Source organism: Bubalus bubalis, chromosome 14 (assembly GCF_019923935.1).
Source record: "Bubalus bubalis isolate 160015118507 breed Murrah chromosome 14, NDDB_SH_1, whole genome shotgun sequence".
Classification (NCBI taxonomy): domain Eukaryota; kingdom Metazoa; phylum Chordata; class Mammalia; order Artiodactyla; family Bovidae; genus Bubalus; species Bubalus bubalis.
In genome coordinates, this window is record NC_059170.1 from 36,665,551 (window position 1) to 36,684,222 (window position 18,672).

An 18,672-nucleotide genomic window follows, 5' to 3' on the forward strand; every position below is an offset into this window, starting at 1 on the left:
AAGAACAGACAAAGCTGTTCTTTTAAGACAATGTCGAATGCCTTTTCTACCTTCTTAAGCTTCCTAAGGATTTAATGCTTTCTCTTCTCATAGGAAGTTGAGCTGGTTAATTTCAAGGGCCTGGAGAGCCCCTTGTTTATTCTTGGGGAGTCTGGAAACACCTGCGAGTGGAGAGTCCGTGAAAAGAGAAAGGAAAAACTCCCTTGTGCAACAGCTACAGGGTAGCTGCAGGGTTTTTACTGGTCCAGAGCACGGGCATCTGTCCCCGTTTCTGCAGCTCAGCCTTGCATTGCACCCATTGATGCTGGGTGGGCAGCTATTTCCTCCCAGCTTGAGAGTGGGTGGAAGAAGGTGACAGAGCCAGGAGCTGTTTCAAGCCCTAACGTGGGGCATGTGTGGTGGTCGCTGCTGGTATCCACCCAATCTCCTTTATCTACCGCATGTTATAAGTGTGGACTGTTGACAAGTCTCAGTTGCTCCCTAGTCTTGAGAACTGCTCTTCAGGGAATGCCTCGGCACTCACCCCCTCCTCCCAGGGGTGACTCTCAGCCAATGACTGACTAGTGCCAGATACAAAGGCCTGGTCTGCCTCTCTTAGGGTGGGACAGTTCCATGAAGTTGTTCACACCCTAGAGCTCCCATGGGATCAGGCTGTGGCTAGGCTCCAGTTCCTTCCCCAGCCCAGTCTTGCTTCCCTCACTTCCTTACAGGTTTCTCCTGAAGTCACTTCCTCAATAACTCATGTGCACAAGAATCCTCTGCCTCTAGGAATTCCTTGACATAAAACAGCAGGCTAGCTTTCCTAGGGTTGAATCCATTGTTACTGAATAACTAATAATGAGAATGGGAATATTTTCAGGAGAGAGACACAGTGTGGGATCTGGGGCCCAAAGAGAGAAACCTCTAGGCTCAGGAGAAGAAAGAAACACTAAATTAATGGTTTCTGTGTGGTGGTAAGTGCTGTGATGAAGGACGGGCTGAGGTGTGGGTGCCGTCCCCTCAACACTACCCAGGGATAGTGGGAACAGTTTGTAGGGGGAGGTAAGTTTTGGCAGGGTTTAGGGAATGTGTGAGTTTCCCTGGGTCTGAGAACAAGGAGTACCCTCACAGAGCATGAAAAGCAGGCCCCGAAAGTTCTCTGTAGCTGGGATGTCGTCATCTTCAGTAGCTTAGGAACCTTTGGTTTGTCAAGACATTGTCTTGGATCTTAGGGAAGATTGTGTCCTCAAGTTGTCCTGGGAGCAGGCAGGAAGGGTCTTCATGTGCGAAGTACTAGATTCTGCTGACAAGCTGCATGGCATCACACAGGTATTTAATTGAGCTGAGTAGAACCCAGAACATTCTGCTAGGGCATGAAGTGCCAGAAGAGAGGACTGATTGGTTAGTGGCGTCAGCAAGTGTCCAGTGTCTAGGTGACTAGGAGGCTCATGTCCTGACTCTGCAAGCCCAACAGAATTCACGTCTCTAGACATTTTAGCAGACACGCTTTATAGTTAATGGGGCTTCCCAGGTGGTGCTAGTGGTAAAGAACCTGCCTGCCAACTCAGGAGACATAAGAGATGTGGGTTTGATCCCTGGATTGGAAAGATCTTCTGAAGAAGGGCACTGCAACCCACTTCAGTGTTCTCTTATGGACAGAGGAGCCTGGCAGGCTACAGTTCATAGAGTTGCAAAGAGTTGGATACAACTGAAGCCACTTAGCACACACACATGCATGCATTCCATCTTTTAACATTTTTCTAAAGAGAAGTTGTACTGGTTTAGAATTCTTGAGGGCTAAGTGGTCATGTTCACAGGGTGGGGTTCAGTAGGTTTAAATATGTTTTAAATGTCAAAGATTATTTGTGTCAAATCTGCCCTTTCATTCCTGTCCCATGCTTTCTCTCTTCTCCTTTCTCTTTATGGGACTCAGTGAGCTGTTTCAGTTCTGTGCCTGAGATGCTGGCTGATGTGGGAAGCCCCCTCCTTCCCCTCTCTCTTACTTTCCCCTCTTCCAAGAGATGGTGAAGAGTTGTTCTGTATTCTGAAGGCAATGTGGAAGCGATGCTTGGAAATGATCCTTACAAGGCATTTTGGAGTCCAAAAGGGCTTCATAAATTCTTGTTAACAGAGAAGACAGAAGAATTGCAACTAGCTAGCTGAGCAGATCTCTCTCTTCAAGACTGTAGATACTGGTGGGCATCCTTGGCAAAAGTGTCCAATTGAATCCACATCCCAGCCCCATCAGTCATCTTCCTCTGACTCTTCCTTGTATGAGAAGCAATATTCTGTTTAAGGAAGATTGGACTGAACTCTAAATTCTGGCCTTTTGTTTGCTCTGTGTTTGCCTTAAAGTGTAGGTAAATTTAGCTAGCTTTTTTCCCCCTCTTCTGCTGGCTGGGGGTAGCCAGTGATTTGTGGTTGGAAAGTTTATGAAGACAGATGCAGATGTTATCCTTGAGACAGACAAAGAAGGGCTTGGGCCCTAAAATCAGTTATCTGCAATTTCAGTTCAACAATATGGTAGACTGTGTAAGTATTTTCCTAACATTCCTAATCCAAGAAATGTAAAAGTCAAAACAAAAACGAAAAAGCAGGTGGGGAGAAGTCAGGCTGGAGACAAAGATTGGGCCAAGTGAATCTGTGTGTGTGCTCTGTTGTGTCCAATTCTTTGTGACCCCATGGACTGTAGCCCGCCAGGCTCCTCTTTCCATGGAATTTTCCAGGCAAGAATATTGCAGCAGGTTGACATTTCCTATTCCAGAGGATCTTTCCTACTCAGGGATCTAACCCACATCTCTTGCATCTCCTGCATTGGTATACCAGGCGAATTCTTTGCCACTGTGCCACCTCGAAGCCTAGGTCAGATTTATAGTGATGGCCTTGTGAAATCACTCACTAGGGAGAGAGTGACTTAACTTTCTAGAATTCCCACATTTGGGCCATCAGACTACTTGATGGTTTTTATCAACCTGGTAAGTAAAAAAGTATGTATGGATGTGAGAGATGGAAAGAAGGCTGAACACCAAAGAATTAATGCTTTTGAGCTGTGGTGTTGGAGAAGACTCTTGAGAGTCCTTTGGACTGCAAGGAGATCAAACCAGTCAACCCTAAAGGAAATCAACCCTGAATGTTCATTGGAAAGGCTGATGCTGAAGCTCCAATACTTTGGCTACCTGATGAAAAGAACTGACTCACTGGAAAAGACCCTGATGCTTGGAAAGCTTGAAGGCAGGAGGAGAAGGGGACAGCAGAGGATGAGATGGTTGGATTGCATCAGCAACATGAGTTTGAGCAAGCTCTGGGAGGTGGTGATGGACAGGGAAGCCTGGTGTGCTGCAGTCCATGGGGTTGCAAGGAGTCAGACACAACTGAGCAGCTGAACTGAACTGAATAGTGCTGGAGAGAGAGGACAGACATTGCAGAAGATAAACCAAGAATGGAAGGAAGAGAAGCAGCAATCAAAGCTAGTATAGGATAACATTTCCCTGGCTGGAGAAAGACTTGAATGTTCAGGATGAGGTCTGTCAATGGACAGGCACCACTAATCTGATTTCCACTCTATCTAAACTTAGGAACTGGCTCTGGCTGAGGTCCCTCATGACCTTATGTGGTAAATCAGAGACTGCTCTTTCTTTCTATTCCTTGGGTTTCCACCACCAGCTCCTGGCTCTGCTGATCATGGACTCCTTCTCTTGGTTTCCAAGATACTGTGTCTCCTCTTTTTCCTCCTCTTCCAGGGACTCTTTTTTTCCTGCCTATGCCTAACCTAGTGGGTTCATTGGATCCCTGCCCTTGGCCCTGCCTTTTTGTCCTCCCTACTCTCTCCTTGGTGACCTTGCCACTCTCCTGACCTCCCTCCCCTCAGCAGAGCCAGGATTCCCTCCCTGGGAGCTCCACACTGTCTCTTTCCTGGGGCACAGACCTGGCAGGGCTTCCTGTCTTCAGCATCATAGGGTTCCATGACCTGCCTCAGACTCGGCCCATATTCCTCACAGCAGTGTTTGTGACTGCATGGCTACCTAGCAGCCCGGTGTAATGTGGGAATCTGGCCCTTTCCAAATCTTTTTACTGATGGAGTGTGACTTTTTTCTCTACCTCTTTAAACTCACTGGACACTGTTACTCCATCCCCACTGCCTGCTTCTCTGGGACAGGCCTCTCAATTGGTCCCTTTGCCTCTGTTTTCTTCCCTAATCCTTTCTCAAAGTAAAGAGTAGAATGAGGTAATCATTCCAAAATTCAAATCAGATTACACCTTCCCTTATAACTCCCCTTATTTTCCTGTTGCCGCTGTAAAAAATGATCACAGACTTGATGGCTTAAAACAACAAAAATGTACTCTCTTACATTCTGGAGGCCAGAAGTCTGACATTGGTTTCAGTGGGCTGAAACCAAGGAGTTAGTAGGGTTGCCCTCCCTCTAGAGCCTTTGGGGAGGGCTGAGGGGGAGGGTTAATTTCCTTGCCTTTTCTCGCTGTGTTCCTTGGCTAATGGTCCCTTTCTCCATCTTTCATCCAGAGTAGCATCTTCAAATATCTTTCTCTGTTGAGGCTGTCTGTAGCAGAATCTCCCTCTGACTTTCTTTTAAGGATACATGTGATTATATTTAAGGTCCACTCAGGTAATCTAATTAGGCTTATATAAAGAAAGCTGAGCACTGAAGAATTGATGCTTTTGAACTGTGGTGTTGGAGAAGACTCTTGAGAGTCCCTTGGACTACAAAGAGATCCAACTAGTCCATCCTAAAGGAAATCAGTCCTGAATATTCATCGAAAGGACTGATGCTGAAGCTGAAACTCCAGTACTTTGGCCACCTGATGCTAAGAACTAACTCATTGGAAAAGAGCCTGATGCTGGGAAAGATTGAAGGTGGGAGGAGAAGGGATGACAGAGGATGAGATGGTTAGATAGAATCACCAACTCAATGGACCTGAGTTTGAGTCAACTCTGGGAGTTGGTGATGGACAGGGAGGCCTGGCATGCTGAGTCCATGGGGTTGCAAAGAGTCGGACACGACAGAGCAACTGAGCTGAACTGAACTAGGTGGCGACCCACTCCAGTATTCTTGCCTGGAAAATTCCATGGACAGAGGACTATAGTGGGCTACAGTTCATGGGGTCACAAAGAGAGGGACATGACTGAGTGCACGTGTGCAGGTAATCTAGGATAGTCTTCCTGTTTCCAGATCCTTAATTTAATCACATCTGCAAAGTCCCTGTCTCCATATAAAGTGACATTGACAGGTTCCAGGGATTAGGACACAGATATCTTTGGTGGCCATTGTTCAGTCTACCACACACCCCATCCCATTGCACTTCAGAGTTCAAACTCCCTGACATGGTCAAGCTCCAGCATATGTACTACCGCGTCTTGGTGCATGCTCCTTCTGCCTGGACCACTCTGCCCTTCACCTTTGCCAGCTCCATCTCGTCACTGAGGTCTCAGTTTAAAGTTCACTTCCTCCAGAAAGCACCTGGGACACCACGCAAGTCCAGATTAAGGGTGTTTCCTTGTCCTTTCCAGCTTCTAAAAGCCTTTCCCACATTTCCTTGGCTCACACCCTGCTTCCTCCAGCTTCAAAGCCAGCAGGAGTGCATTGAATCTTTTTCGCATTATGTCACTATAACACTGATTTTCTGCCTGGTTTTTCCATTTAAAGCTTTGTGGCAAAACATACATAAAATTTACCATTATAACCATTTGTAAGTGCAGTTCAGTAGCATCAGGTACATTCACATTGTTGTGCAGCCAGCATATTATCCATCCACGGAACTCTTCATCTTGCAAAATTAAAACTATATGCATTAAATATCAGTAGCAACTTGCCATTCCCCTTTCCCAACCCCTGGCAACCACCATTCTACTTTCTTGTCTCTTTGGATTTGACCTAGGTACCTCATTTAAGCAAAATTATACAGTATTTGTCATTTTGTGACTAGATTATTTCACTTGGCATAATGTCCCCATGGTTCATCCATGTTGTAACATATGACAAGGTATCGTTCATTTTTAAGTATGAATTGTATAGATGTATTATTAATCTAGTCATCCACATTGTTAATCTAGTCATCCACTAATAGGCACCTGAGTGGCTTTTGTTATGAAGAACATGGGTGTACAAATATCACTTCAGGTCCTACTTTCAGTTCTTTGGGGTATATACCCAGAAGTAGAATTGCTAGATTGTATGGCAGTTCTATTTTTAAGTTTTTGAGAAATTGCCATACTGTGTTTTTGGTTTTGTTTTGTTTTGTTTTAATATAAATTTATTCATTTTAATTGGAGGTTAATTACTTTACAATATTGTATTGGTTTTGCCATACATCAACATGAATCCGCCACAGGTATACACGTGTTCCCCATCCTGAACCCCCCTCCCACCTCCATCCCTGTACCATCCCTCTGGGTCATCCCAGTGCACCAGCCCCAAGCAGGATAATTGCTTTACAACGTCGTGTTGGTTTCTCCCATTCAACAACATGAATCAGCCATAAATATACATATGTCCCCTCCTTCTTGAACCTCCCTCTCTCCCACCCTCCATCTCATTCCACCCCCTAGGTTGTCTCAGAGTACTAGGCTGAGCTCCCTGTGCTATGCAGCAACTTCCCAATAGCTATCCACTTTACATATGGTAATGTATATGTTTCATGGCTATTCTCTCAAATCCATCCCACCCTTTCTTTTCCCCACTGCGTCCAGTCTGTTTCCTATGTCTACATCTCTATTTCAGCCCTGAAAATATAGGTTCATCAGTACCATTTTTCTAGATTCCATATATGTGAATTAATATACAATATTTGTTTTTCTCTTTCTGACTTACTTCACTCGGTATAACAGGCTCTAGGTTAATCTACCTCACTAGAACTAACTTAAATGTGTTCCTTTTTATGACCAATAATTCGTTGTATGTATCTACCAGCTTCTTTATCCATTTATCTGTTGATGGACATCTAAGTTGCTTCCATGTCCTATCTAGTGTAAATAGTGCTATAATAAACATTGGGGTACGTGTGTCTTTTTCAGTTAAGATTTTCTCAGGGTATATGCCCCGTAGTGGCCTTGCTGGATCATATGATAGTTTAGTCCTAGTTTTTTTTTTTTTTTTTTTTAAGGCATCTCCATACCATTCTCCACAGCGGCTGTGTCAACATTCCCACCAACTGTGCAAGGGGATTCCTTTTTCTCCACACATTCTCCAGGATTTATTGTTCGTAGATTTTTTTTTTTTTGGATGATGGCCATTCTGACCAATGTAAGGTGATACCTCATTGTAGTTTTGATTTGCATTTCTCTAATAATGAGTGATATGCAGATGATACCACCCTTATGGCAGAAAACAAAGAAGAACTAAACTTGATGAAAGTGAAAGAGAAGAGTGAAAAAGTTGGCTTAAAACTCAACATTCAGAAAACTAAGATCATGTCATCTGGACCCATCAGTTCATGGCAAATAGATGGGGAAACAGTGACAGACTTTATTTTTGGGGGCTCCAAAATCACTTCAGATGGTGACTGCAGTCATGAAATTAAAAGACGTTTGCTCCTTGGAAGAAAAATTATGACCAACCTAGACAGCATATTAAAAAGCAGAGACATTACTTTGCCAACAAAGGTCTGTCTAGTCAAAGCTATGGTTTTTCCAGTAGTCATGTATGGACGTGAGAGTTGGACTGTGAAGAAAGCTGAGCGCTGAAGAATTGATGTTTTTGAACTGTGGTGTTGGGTAAGACTCTTGGGAGTCCCTTGGACTGCAAGGAGATCCAACCAGTCCATCCTAAAGGAAGTCAGTCCTGAATATTCATTGGAAGGACCAATGCTGAAGCTGAAACTCCGATAATTTGGCCACCTGATATGAAGAACTGACTCACTGGAAAAGAGCCTGATGCTTTCCCAGCATCAGGGAAATAGACGATGCGATGGTTGAGTGGCATCACCGACTCAATGGGCATGAGTTTGAGTCAACTCCGGGAGTTGGTGATGGACAGGGAGGCCTGGCATGCTGCAGTCCATTAGGTTGCAAAGAGTCGGACATGACTGAGAGACTGGACTCAACTGAACTGAATAATGAGCGATGTTGAAAACACATCTTTTCTTGTGTTTGTTGACCATCTGTATGTCTTCTTTGAAGAAATGTCTGTTTAGGTCTTCTGACCATTTTTTGATTGGGCTGTTTGTTTTTCTGGTATTGAGCTGTATGAACTGCTTGTATATTTTGGAGATTATAACCTTTTGTCAGTTGTTTCATTTGCAATTATTTTCTCCCATTCTGAGGGTTGTCTTTTCATCTTGTCATAATTTCCTTTGCTGTGTAAAAACTTTAAAGTTTAATTAGGTCCCACTTGTTTATTTTTGTTTTTATTTCCATTACTCTAGGAAACAGGTCAAAGAGGATATTGCTGTGATTTATGTCTGAGTGTTCTGCCTATATTTTCCTCTTAAGAGTTTCATAGTTTCTAGCTTTACAGTAAGATCTTTAATCTATTTCGAGTTTATTTTTGTGTATGTTATTAGGAAGTGTTCTAATTTCATTCTTTTACACATAGCTGTCCAGTTTTCCCAGCACCGCTTACTGAAAGACTCTTTTCTCCGTTATATATTCTTGCCTCCTTTGTCAAAGATAAGTTGCCTATAGGTGCATGGGTTTATCTCTGGGCTTTCTATTTTGTTCCACTGATCTATATTTCTGTTTTTGTGCCAGTACCATACTGTCTTGATGACTGTAGCTTCATTGTATAGTCTGAAGTCAGGAAGGTTGATTCCTCCAGCTCTATTCTACTTTCTCAAGATTGTTTTGGCTATTTGGGATCCTTTGTATTTCCACAGAAATTGTGAAGTTTTTTTGTTCTAGTTTTGCAAAAAATGCAACTGGTAATTTGATAGGGATTGCATTGAATCTGTAGATTGCTTAGGGTAGTATAGTCATTTTCACAATATTGATTCTTGCAATCCAGGCACATGATATATCTCTCCATTTGTGTCATCTTTGATTTCTTTCATTAGTGTCTTATAGTTTTCTGTGTACAGGGCTTTGGGCTTTCCAGGTGGCTCAGTGGTAAAGAATCCACTTGCCAGTGCAGGAGGCACAAGAGACATGGGTTCAGTCCCTGGATTGGGAAGATCCTCTGGAACAGGAAATGCAACTGGCTCCAGTATTCTTGCTTGGAATATTCCATGGACAGAGGAGCCTGGTGGGCTACAGTCTGTGGGGCTGCAGAGAGTCAGATACCACTGAGAAACTGAGCACGTGTACACATAAGTCTTTTGTCTGTTTTGGTAGGTTTATTCCTAGATATTTTATTTTTGTTGTTATTCCAGTGGTAAATGGGATTGTTTCCTAAATTTCTCTTTCTGATTTTTCATTCTTAGTGTATAGGAATGCAAGGGATTTCTGTGTATTAATTTTGTATCCTGCAACTTTAAGTAAATTCATTGATTAGCTCTAGTAATTTTCTGGTGGCATCTTCAGGGTTTTCTATGTATAGTATTGTGTCATCTGCAAATGGTAAGAGTTTTACTTCTTTTTCAATCTGGATTGCTTTTATTTCTTTTTCTTCTCTGATTGCTATGGCTAGGACTTCTGAAACTATACTGAATAATAGTTGTGAGAGTGGGCACCCTTGTCTTATTTGTGATCTTAGAGAAAGTGCTTTCAGTTTTTCATCATTGAGAATAATGTTTGCTCTGGGTTTGTCATATATGGCCTTTATTATATTGAGGTATGTTCCTTCTATGCCCATTTTCTGGAGAGTTTCTTTTATCATAAATCAGCATTGAATTTTTTCAGGAGCTTTTTCTGCAGCTATTGAGATGATCATATGGTTTCTATCTTTTAATTTGTTAATATGGTATATCACTTTGATTGATTTGCATATACTGAAGAAGTCTTGTACCCCTGGGATAAATCCCACTTGATCATGGTGTATGATCCTTTTAATGTGTTGTCAGATTTGTTTGCTAGTATTCTGTTCAGGATTTTTGCATCTATGTTCATCAGTGATATTAGCCTGTAATTTTCTTTTTATGTGATATCTTTACCTGGTTTTGGTATCAGGGTGATTGTGGTCTCATAGAATGAGTTTTGAGTTTTCCTCCCTCTGCAAATTTTTTGGAAGAATTTGAGAAGGATAGGTATTAGCTCTTCTCTAAATGTTTGATAGAATTAAACTGTGAAGCCATTTGACCCTGGGCTTTTGTTTGTTGGAATATTTTTGATCACAGTTTTGATTTCAGTGCGTGTGATTGGTCTGTTCGTGATTTCTCTTTCTTCCTGGTTCAGTTTTGGAAGGTTGTACTTTTCTAAGAATTTGTCTGTTTCTTCCAGGTTATCTGTTTTATTGGCATAGAGTTGCTTGTAGTAGTCTCTTATGACCCTTTCTGCATTGTCCGTTGTAACTTCTTTTTCATTTTTAATTTTATTGATTTGAGTCTTCTTCCTTTTTCTCTTGATAAGTCTGGCTAATGGTTTACCAATGTTGTTAATCTTCTCAAAGAACCAGCTTTTAGTTTTATTGATCTTTGCTATTGTTTCCTTTGTTTCTTTTTCATTTATTTCTACTCTTATCTTTATAGTTTCTTTCCTTCTACCAACTTTGGTGGATTTTGTGCTTTTTCATTTGCTTAGGCGTAAGGTAAGGTTGTTCATTTGATGTTTTTCTCATTTCTTGAGGTAAACTTGTATTGCTATAAACCTCCCTCTTAGAACTGCTTTCACCTCTTCCCATAGCTTTTAGGTCATTATGTTTTCAGAAATTGCCATACTGTTTCCTATAATGGCTGTACCATTTCACAGTCTCACTTGTAGTTCATAAGGGTTTCAATTTTCCTGCATCCTCACCAACGCTAATATTTAATTACTGCTGTATAGTAAAGTGACTCAGTTATACACATACATATTATTTTTCATATTTTTTCCATCATAGTTTATCACAGAATGATGAATGTACTTCCCTGTGCTGTACAGTAGGACTTTATTTTTTATCCATCCTATATTTAATAGTTTGCATGATTTGCATATCCCTGATTATTAGTGATATTGAGCATCCATACTTAGAAACCTCTCAACAAAGGAAAGCCCAAGATCAGATGGTTTCACTGGTGAATTCTACCAAATGTCTAAAGAAGTGTTAATATTGATCTTTCTCAAATTCTTACAAAAAACTGAAGAGGATGGAACACTGTGAAACTCATTTTCAAGGCCAGATACCAAAGCCAGATACAAAAAAAAAAACTACAAGCCAACTAACTGGAAAAGACCCTGATGCTGGGAAAGACTGAGGGCAGGAGGAGAAGAAGGTGACAGAGAATGAGATGGTTGGATGGGATCACTGACTCAATGGACATAAGTTTGAGCGAACTTTCAGTTCAGTTCAGTTCAGTCACTCAGTCTTGTCCGACTCTTTGCGACCCTGTGAATCACAGCATGCCAGGCCTCCCTGTCCATCACCAACTCCCAGAGTTCACTCAGACTCATGTCCATTGAGTCAGTGATGCCATACAGCCATCTCATCCTCTGTTGTCCCCTTCTCCTCCTGCCCCCAATCCCTCCCAGCATCAGAGTCTTTTCCAATGAGTCAACTCTTCACATGAGGTGGCCAAAGTACTGGAGTTTCAGCTTTAGCATCATTCCTTCCAAAGAAATCCCAGGGCTGATCTTCTTTAGAATGGACTGGTTGGATCTCCTTGCAGTCCAAGGGACTCTCAAGAGTCTTCTCCAACACCACAGTTCAAAAGCATCAATTCTTCGGCGCTCAGCCTTCTTCACAGTCCAACTCTCACATCCATACATGACAGGAGATAGTGAAGGACAGGGAAGCCTGGCATGCTGCAGTCCATAGCGTCGCAAAAAGTCCAACACAACTGAGCAACTGAACAACAACCACAGGTCAAAATGCTAGATGAATATAAATAGAAAAATTCTCAACAAAATACTGGCAAACTGAATTTTGACAGTGCATTAAAAGGATCATGCACTATGATCAAGTGAGGTTTTCCCTTGGAATACAAGTATGGTTCAACATATACAAATCAATAAATGTAATTATTGATTCAACTTATACATTTCTACTTGTTTATCTTGTTAAAAAAAAAAACCCAGCTCTTAGTTTCATTGACCTTTTCTATCATTTTCCTGGTTTCCATTTCATTTATTTCTGCTCTGATATTTGCTGTTTCCTTCTTTTTGCTAGTTGTAGGTTTAGTTTTTTCTTTTTCTAGTTCTTCAAGGTGTAAAATTAGATTGTTCATTTGAGATCTTTTGTTTTTCTTAATGTAGGTATGTATTGCTGTAAACTTCCCTCTTAGAGATGCTTTTGGTGTATCTCATAACTATTAGTGTGTTTGCTTCTGTTTCTATTTAAGATATTTTTAAATTTCTTTTTTATTTCTTCTTTGTCTCTTTGGTTGTTCAGGAGTGTGTTGTGTAATTTCCACATATTTGTGAATTTTTCAGTTTTTTTCTACTATTGATTTTTAATTTAATACTACTGTGGTTGGAAAAGATACTTAGTATGATTTCAACTTCTTAAATTGCTAAGACATTTTTTGTGTGTAATTTACTTTGAAATGTATGAAAAATAAGATGAATTATTGAATGGATAAAGGGATGGACAGATGTGTGATAGTGTAAGGATAGTAAATGTTAAGGGTTCAGTTCAGTTTAATCACTCAGTTGTGTCCAACTCTTTGTGCCCCCGTGGACTGCAGCCTGCCAGGCTTCCCTGTCCATCACCAACTCCTAGAGCTTGCTCAAACTCATGTCCATCGAGTTGGTGACGCCATCCAACCATCTCATCCTCTGTTGTCCCCTTCTCTTCCTGCCTTCAATCTTTCCCAGGCTCAGGGTCTTTTCCAATGAGTCAGTTATTCGCATCAGGTGGCCAAAGTATTAGAGTTTCAACTTTAGCATCAGTCCTTCCAATGAATATTCAGGACTGATTTCCTTTAGGATGGACCGGTTGGATCTTGTAGTTAAAGGGACTCTCAGGAGTCTTCTCCAACACCACAGTTCAAAAGCATCGATTCTTCAGCGCTCAGCTTTCTTTATAGTCTAGCCCTTACATCCATACATGACTACTGGAAAAACCATAGCTTTGATTAGATGGACCTTTGTTGGCAAAGTAATGTCTCTGCTTTTTAATATGCTGTCTAGGTTGGTCATAGCTTTTCTTCCAAGGAGCAAGCATCTTTTAATTTCATGGCTGCAGTCACCATCTGCAGTGATTTTGGAGCCCCAAGAAATAAAGTCTCTCACTGTTTCCATTGTTTCCCCATCTATTTGCCATGAAGTGATGGGACCAGATGCCATGATCTTAGTTTTCTGAATCTTGTGTTTTTAAGCCAACTTTTTCACTCTCCTCTTTCACTTTCATCAAGAGGCTCTTTAGTTCTTTGCTGTCTGCCATAAGGATGGTGTCATTTGCATATCTGAGGTTATTGATATTTCTCCCAGCAATCTTCATTCCAGCTTGTGCTTCTTCCAGCCCAGCATTTCACATAATGTACTCTGCATATAAGTTAAATAAGCAGAGTGACAATATATGGCCTTGACGTACTCCTTTCCCAATTCGGAACCAGTCTGTTGTTCTGTGTCCAGTCTATCTGTTGCTTCTTGACCTGCATACAGATTTCTCAGGAAACAGGTAAGGTGGTCTGGTATTCATATCTCTTGAAGAATTTTCCACAGTTTGTTGTGATCTACACAGTCAAAGGCTTTGGTGTAATCAATAAAGCAAAAGTAGATGTTTTTCTGGAACTCTCTTGCTTTTTCTGTAATCCAGTGGATATTGGCAATTTGATCTCCGGTTCCTCTGCCTTTTCTAAATACAGCTTGAACATCTGAAAGTTCACAGTTCATGTACTGTTGAAGCCTGGCTTGGAGAATTTTGAGCATTGCTTTGCTAGCATGTGAAATGAGTGCAATTGTGCAGTAGATGGAACATTCTTTGGGATTGGAATGAAAACTGACCTTCCAGTCCTGTGGCTACTGATGAGGCTTCCAAATTTGCTGGTATATTGAGTGCAGAACTTCAACAGCATCATCTTTTAAGATTTGAAATAGCTCAACTGGAATTCCATCACCTCCACTAGCTTTGTTCTTGCTACTGCTTCCTAAGGCCCCCTTGAGTTTGCATTCCAGGATGTCTGGCTCTAGGTGAGTGATCACACCTCCATGGTTATCTGTGTCATGAAGATCTTTTTTGTACAGTTCTTTTGTGTGTTCTTGCCACCTCTTCTTAATATCTTCTCTTCTGTTAGGTCCATACCATTTCTGTCCTTTATCAAGCCCATCTTTGGATGAAATGTTCCCTTGGTATCTCTAATTTTCTTGAAGAGATCTCTGGTCTTTCACATTCTGTTGTTTTCCTCTATTTCTTTGCATTGATCGCTGAGGAAGGCTTTCTTATCTCTCCTTGCTATTCTTTGGAATTCTGCATTCAGATGCTTATATCTTTCCTTTACTCTGTGCCTTTCACTTCTCTTCTTTTCTCAGCTATTTGTAAGGCCTCCTCAGACAACCATTTTGCCTTTTTGAATTTCTTTTTCTTGGGGATAGTTTTGATCACTGCCTCCTGTACAATGTCACGAACCTCCATCCATAGTTCTTCAGGCACTCTATCAGATCTAATCCCTTCAATCTATTTGTCACTTCCACTGTATAATCATAAGTGATTTGATTTAGGTCACACCTGAATGGTCTAGTGGTTTTCCCTAATTTCTTCAGTTTAAATGTGAATTTGGCAATAAGGAGTTCATAATCTGACCCACAGTCAGCTCCCAGTCTTGTTTATGCTGACTGTAAAGAGCTTCTTCATCTTCAGTTGCAAAGAATATAATCAATTTGATTTCGGTATTGACCATCTGGTGATATCCATGTGGAGAGTCTTCTCTTGTGTTGTTGGAAGAGGGTGTTTGCTATGACTAGTGTGTTCTCTTGGCAAAACTGTTGTCCTTTGCCCTGCTTCATTTTGTATTTCAAGGCCAAACTTGCCTGTTACTCCAGGTATCTCTTAACTTTGTACTTTTGCATTCCAGTCCCCTATGATGAAAAGGACATCTTCTTTTTGTGAAAAATAAGATGAATTATTGAATGGATAAAGAGATGGACAGATGTGTTATAATGTAAGGATAGTAAATGTTAAGGATAGACTAGCCAAAAGTATATTGCTATTCCTTGTCTTCTTAAATTTCGTTTCTGAAAAATTTCAGAATAAAATACTTGAGAAAAATTCTAATAATACTGTTACCTGAGAGAGCTGGCCTTTCATTCACTTACATATACATATGCCAAAAGTTCTCAACTGGGGGCAGATTAGTTCCCAGGGGACAGTGGTATGTCCTGAGACATTTTTGATCATCATGACTGGGGGCCATGCTGCTGGCATCTGGTGGGTAAGGGTGAAGGATACTGCTAAACATGTTTCATTGCACAGCACAGCCCTTACAACAAAGAATGACCTAGCCCCCAAAGTCAATAGTGCTGAGGTTGAAAAACCCTAATATTTATATATATATATCCATTCAGATGAATGTATGTTGTTCTTGTTCAGTCGCTCAGTCGTGTCTGACTTTTTGCAACCCCATGGATCATAGCACGCCAGGCTTCCCTGTCTTTCACCAACCCCTGGAGCTTGCTCATACTCATGTCCATTGAGTCAGTGATGCCATCCAACCATCTCATCCTCTGTCGTCCCCTTCTCCTCCTGCCTTCAATCTTTCCCAGCCTCAGGGTCTTTTCTAATGAGTTGGCTCTTTGCATCATGTAGCCAAAGTCTTGGAGCTTCAGATTAGTCCTTCCAGTGAGTATTCAAGACTGATTTCCTTTATGATTGACTGGTTTGATCTTGCAATCCAAGGGACTCTCAAGAGTCTTCTTCAACATCACAGCTCAAAAACATCTATTCTTCAGCATTCAGCCTTCTTTATGGTCCACCTCTCACATCCACACATGACTACTGGAAAAACCATATCTTTGACTAGACGGACCTTTGTTGGCAAAATAATGTTTCTGCTTTTTAATATACTCTCTAGGTTTGTCATAGGTTTTCTTCCAAGGAGCAAGCAGCTTTTAATTTCATGGCTGCAGTCACCACCTGCAGTGATTTTGGAGCCCAAGAAAATAAAGTCTGTCACTATTTCCACTTTGTCCCCATCTATTTGCCATGAGGTGATGGGACCAGATGCCATGATCTTCATTTATTGAATATTGAGTTTTAAGTCAACTTTTTCATTCTCCTCTTTCACCTTCATCAAGAAGCTCTTTGATTCCTTTTCTCTTTCTGCCATTAGGGTGATGTCATCTGCATATCTGAGCTTATTGATATTTCTCCCAGCAATCTTCATTCCAGCTTGTGCTTCATCCAGCCCAGCATTTTGCATGATGTACTCTGCATAGAAGTTAAATAAGCAGGGTAACACTATACAGCCTTGATGTACTCCTTTCTCAATTTTGAGCCAGTCCATTGTTCCATGTCTGGTTCTACCTGTTCCTTCTTGACCTGCCTACAGGTTTCTCAGGAGGTTGGTAAGGTGATCTGGTATTCCCATCTCTTTAAGAATTTTCTACAGTGGTTGTGAGCCACACAGTCATAGGCTTTAGTGTAGTCTGTGAAGCAGAAATAGATGTTTTTCTGAAGTTCTCTTGCTTTTACTATGATCCAGCAGATGTTGGCAATTTGGTCTCTGATTCCTCTTCCTTTTCTAAATCCAACTTGTACATCTGGAAGTTCTTGGTTCACATACTGTTGAAGCCTGGCATGGAGAATTTTGAGCATTACTTTGCTAGCATGCAACAAAGTAATGTGTATATATATGCATATTTTATGCTTGCATGCATGCCTGCTCAGTCAGATCATGGAGCTTTTCGGCCCCATGGACTGTAGCCTGCCTGGCTCCTCTGTCCATGGGATTTCCCAGGCAAGAATACTGGATTGGGTTGCCATTTCCTCCTTCAGGGGATCTCCTTGACCCTGGGATCCAACTCACATCTCCTCCTGTGTCTCCTGCATTGGCAGGTGAATTCTTTATCACTAAAGTAACTACCCTTGAAAGTATAATTGCTCAGTTTTGTCCAACTCTTTGAAACTCCTTGGATTGTAGCCTGCCAGGCTCCGGTGTCTATGGAATTCTCTAGGCAAGAATACTGGAGTGGATTGCCGTTTCCTTCTCCAAGGGATCTTCCCAACCCAGGGATCGAACCTGGGTCTCCAACATTGCAGGCAGATTCTTTACCATCTGAGCCACAAGGGGAGCCTTACATGTATATTAAACAAAATTGGACTCACAGTTTTATAACTTTGTTTTCATAATGTATTGTCATTTTCTCAGGTAATTAAATTGCCTTTCATATTGTCATGTTTTAATGATGATATATATGCTGTGATTTATTGTTCCCATTTTTCTTTGGGCATTTTTTTAGGTTGTTTACCAATCTTTAGTATATCTCAGTACTATCAATCTTCCTTTTCAGACAAATCTCTATTCTGTGTAGTGAAGTTCTCTTCAGGAAGATTCATTCCTTCAAACCAGCTTGGGTGCCAGCATTGTCTGTGGCTGTGGCTTGGGCATTTGTTTTGGGGCTGTGCCCGGACTGTCATCTTTTGTTTGCGTTTTTTTCTCAGAAGCTCCGGCAAGCAGAGGCAGCAGCCAACAGTGTGGCATCTCCCTGGCCCTTTGTCAGTGTTGGGCTGCTCAAGCTATGTATCTGGGGCAGGGACAAAGAACCATGTGCTCCCACCCCCTGGACCATGTTCTGCTGACTTCTTAAAGACCCAACTGGACATTAACTGCTGTCTTCTTTCAAATATAGGCCTCTTCTTCTGATGAAAAGAGAAAGGAAGAATGGACTACCATCACCAAACTTCCCTAGTCCCGTGTGGACAAGATAAATACATTTCCAAGTAAGATTTTTTGTTATGGTATTGTCCTTGGAGTGGCCGATCCCATGTGGATGGAAGCCACTGGCAGAGGAGCCTCCTCTGTACACGAGAGGAGCTCATGTGTGTGAGAAGGAGAAAGCAACTGCGTGTGGACTAGTGAGAGCATCAGGCAAGTTTGCTGCTATAGATAAAGAACATGCCCCCAGAGCCTGGCCATAGAGAGTAAAGTTAAGGGCGTCTTCAAGACATGGTACCTTTAGAGGCTCAGAAGAGTTGATGTCCTGGAGACTTTCTAGGAGGAGGAGTTGTTTGTGACAGCCCCAAATCTTTACACTGAATGACTGGACTTAAAGTGACAGAACGCCCTTGCCTCTTGCCTGAGAAGAGGCAAAAGCATACCTCAGTCTCCGCAAGCTCCTCCCTCCTCCCAGGCCTCCTGCATTCACTTTCGGATAAAACTTGATCAGAGCATTTTCAGGTTTGACAGCTCTCACTCTGATCACAAAGGGTGTCATATGCTCTCTCTTCCATGTTTAGTATTAACAGCTATGGTCCCAGGGGAACAACTTGGAAACCAGTATTTAGAGGCCTTGTAAGGTTTTTAAAAAATGTTTTTATAAACTAAAAGCACATAGAATAAAGAGACAAAAGCACCTCTTGAAGGAGAGTAGAAAAGTACATTAGAAGAGTAATGCAGAATATTACATTAGGGGCTTCCCATGTGGTTCAACGGTAAATAATCTGCCTGCAATGCAGGAGACATGGGTTCAATACCTGGATTGGGAAAATCCCCTGGAGAAAGGAATAGCACCCCATT

At 41.6% G+C, this 18,672-nt stretch overlaps 1 protein-coding gene across 2 annotated transcripts in view; it reads left to right on the plus strand.

Annotated features, from left to right (window-relative positions):
- RASSF2 (Ras association domain family member 2) overlaps nucleotides 1-18,672 on the plus strand; it is a 57,458-nt gene that overhangs the window by 14,146 nt on the left and 24,640 nt on the right. For both annotated transcript variants that reach the window (XM_006047753.3, XM_006047754.3), the window contains exon 2: nucleotides 17,786-17,876. In XM_006047753.3, the coding sequence (XP_006047815.2) occupies nucleotides 17,818-17,876 (59 nt within the window). In that variant the 5' untranslated portion in view covers nucleotides 17,786-17,817. The remainder of the gene's footprint in view (nucleotides 1-17,785; nucleotides 17,877-18,672) is intronic.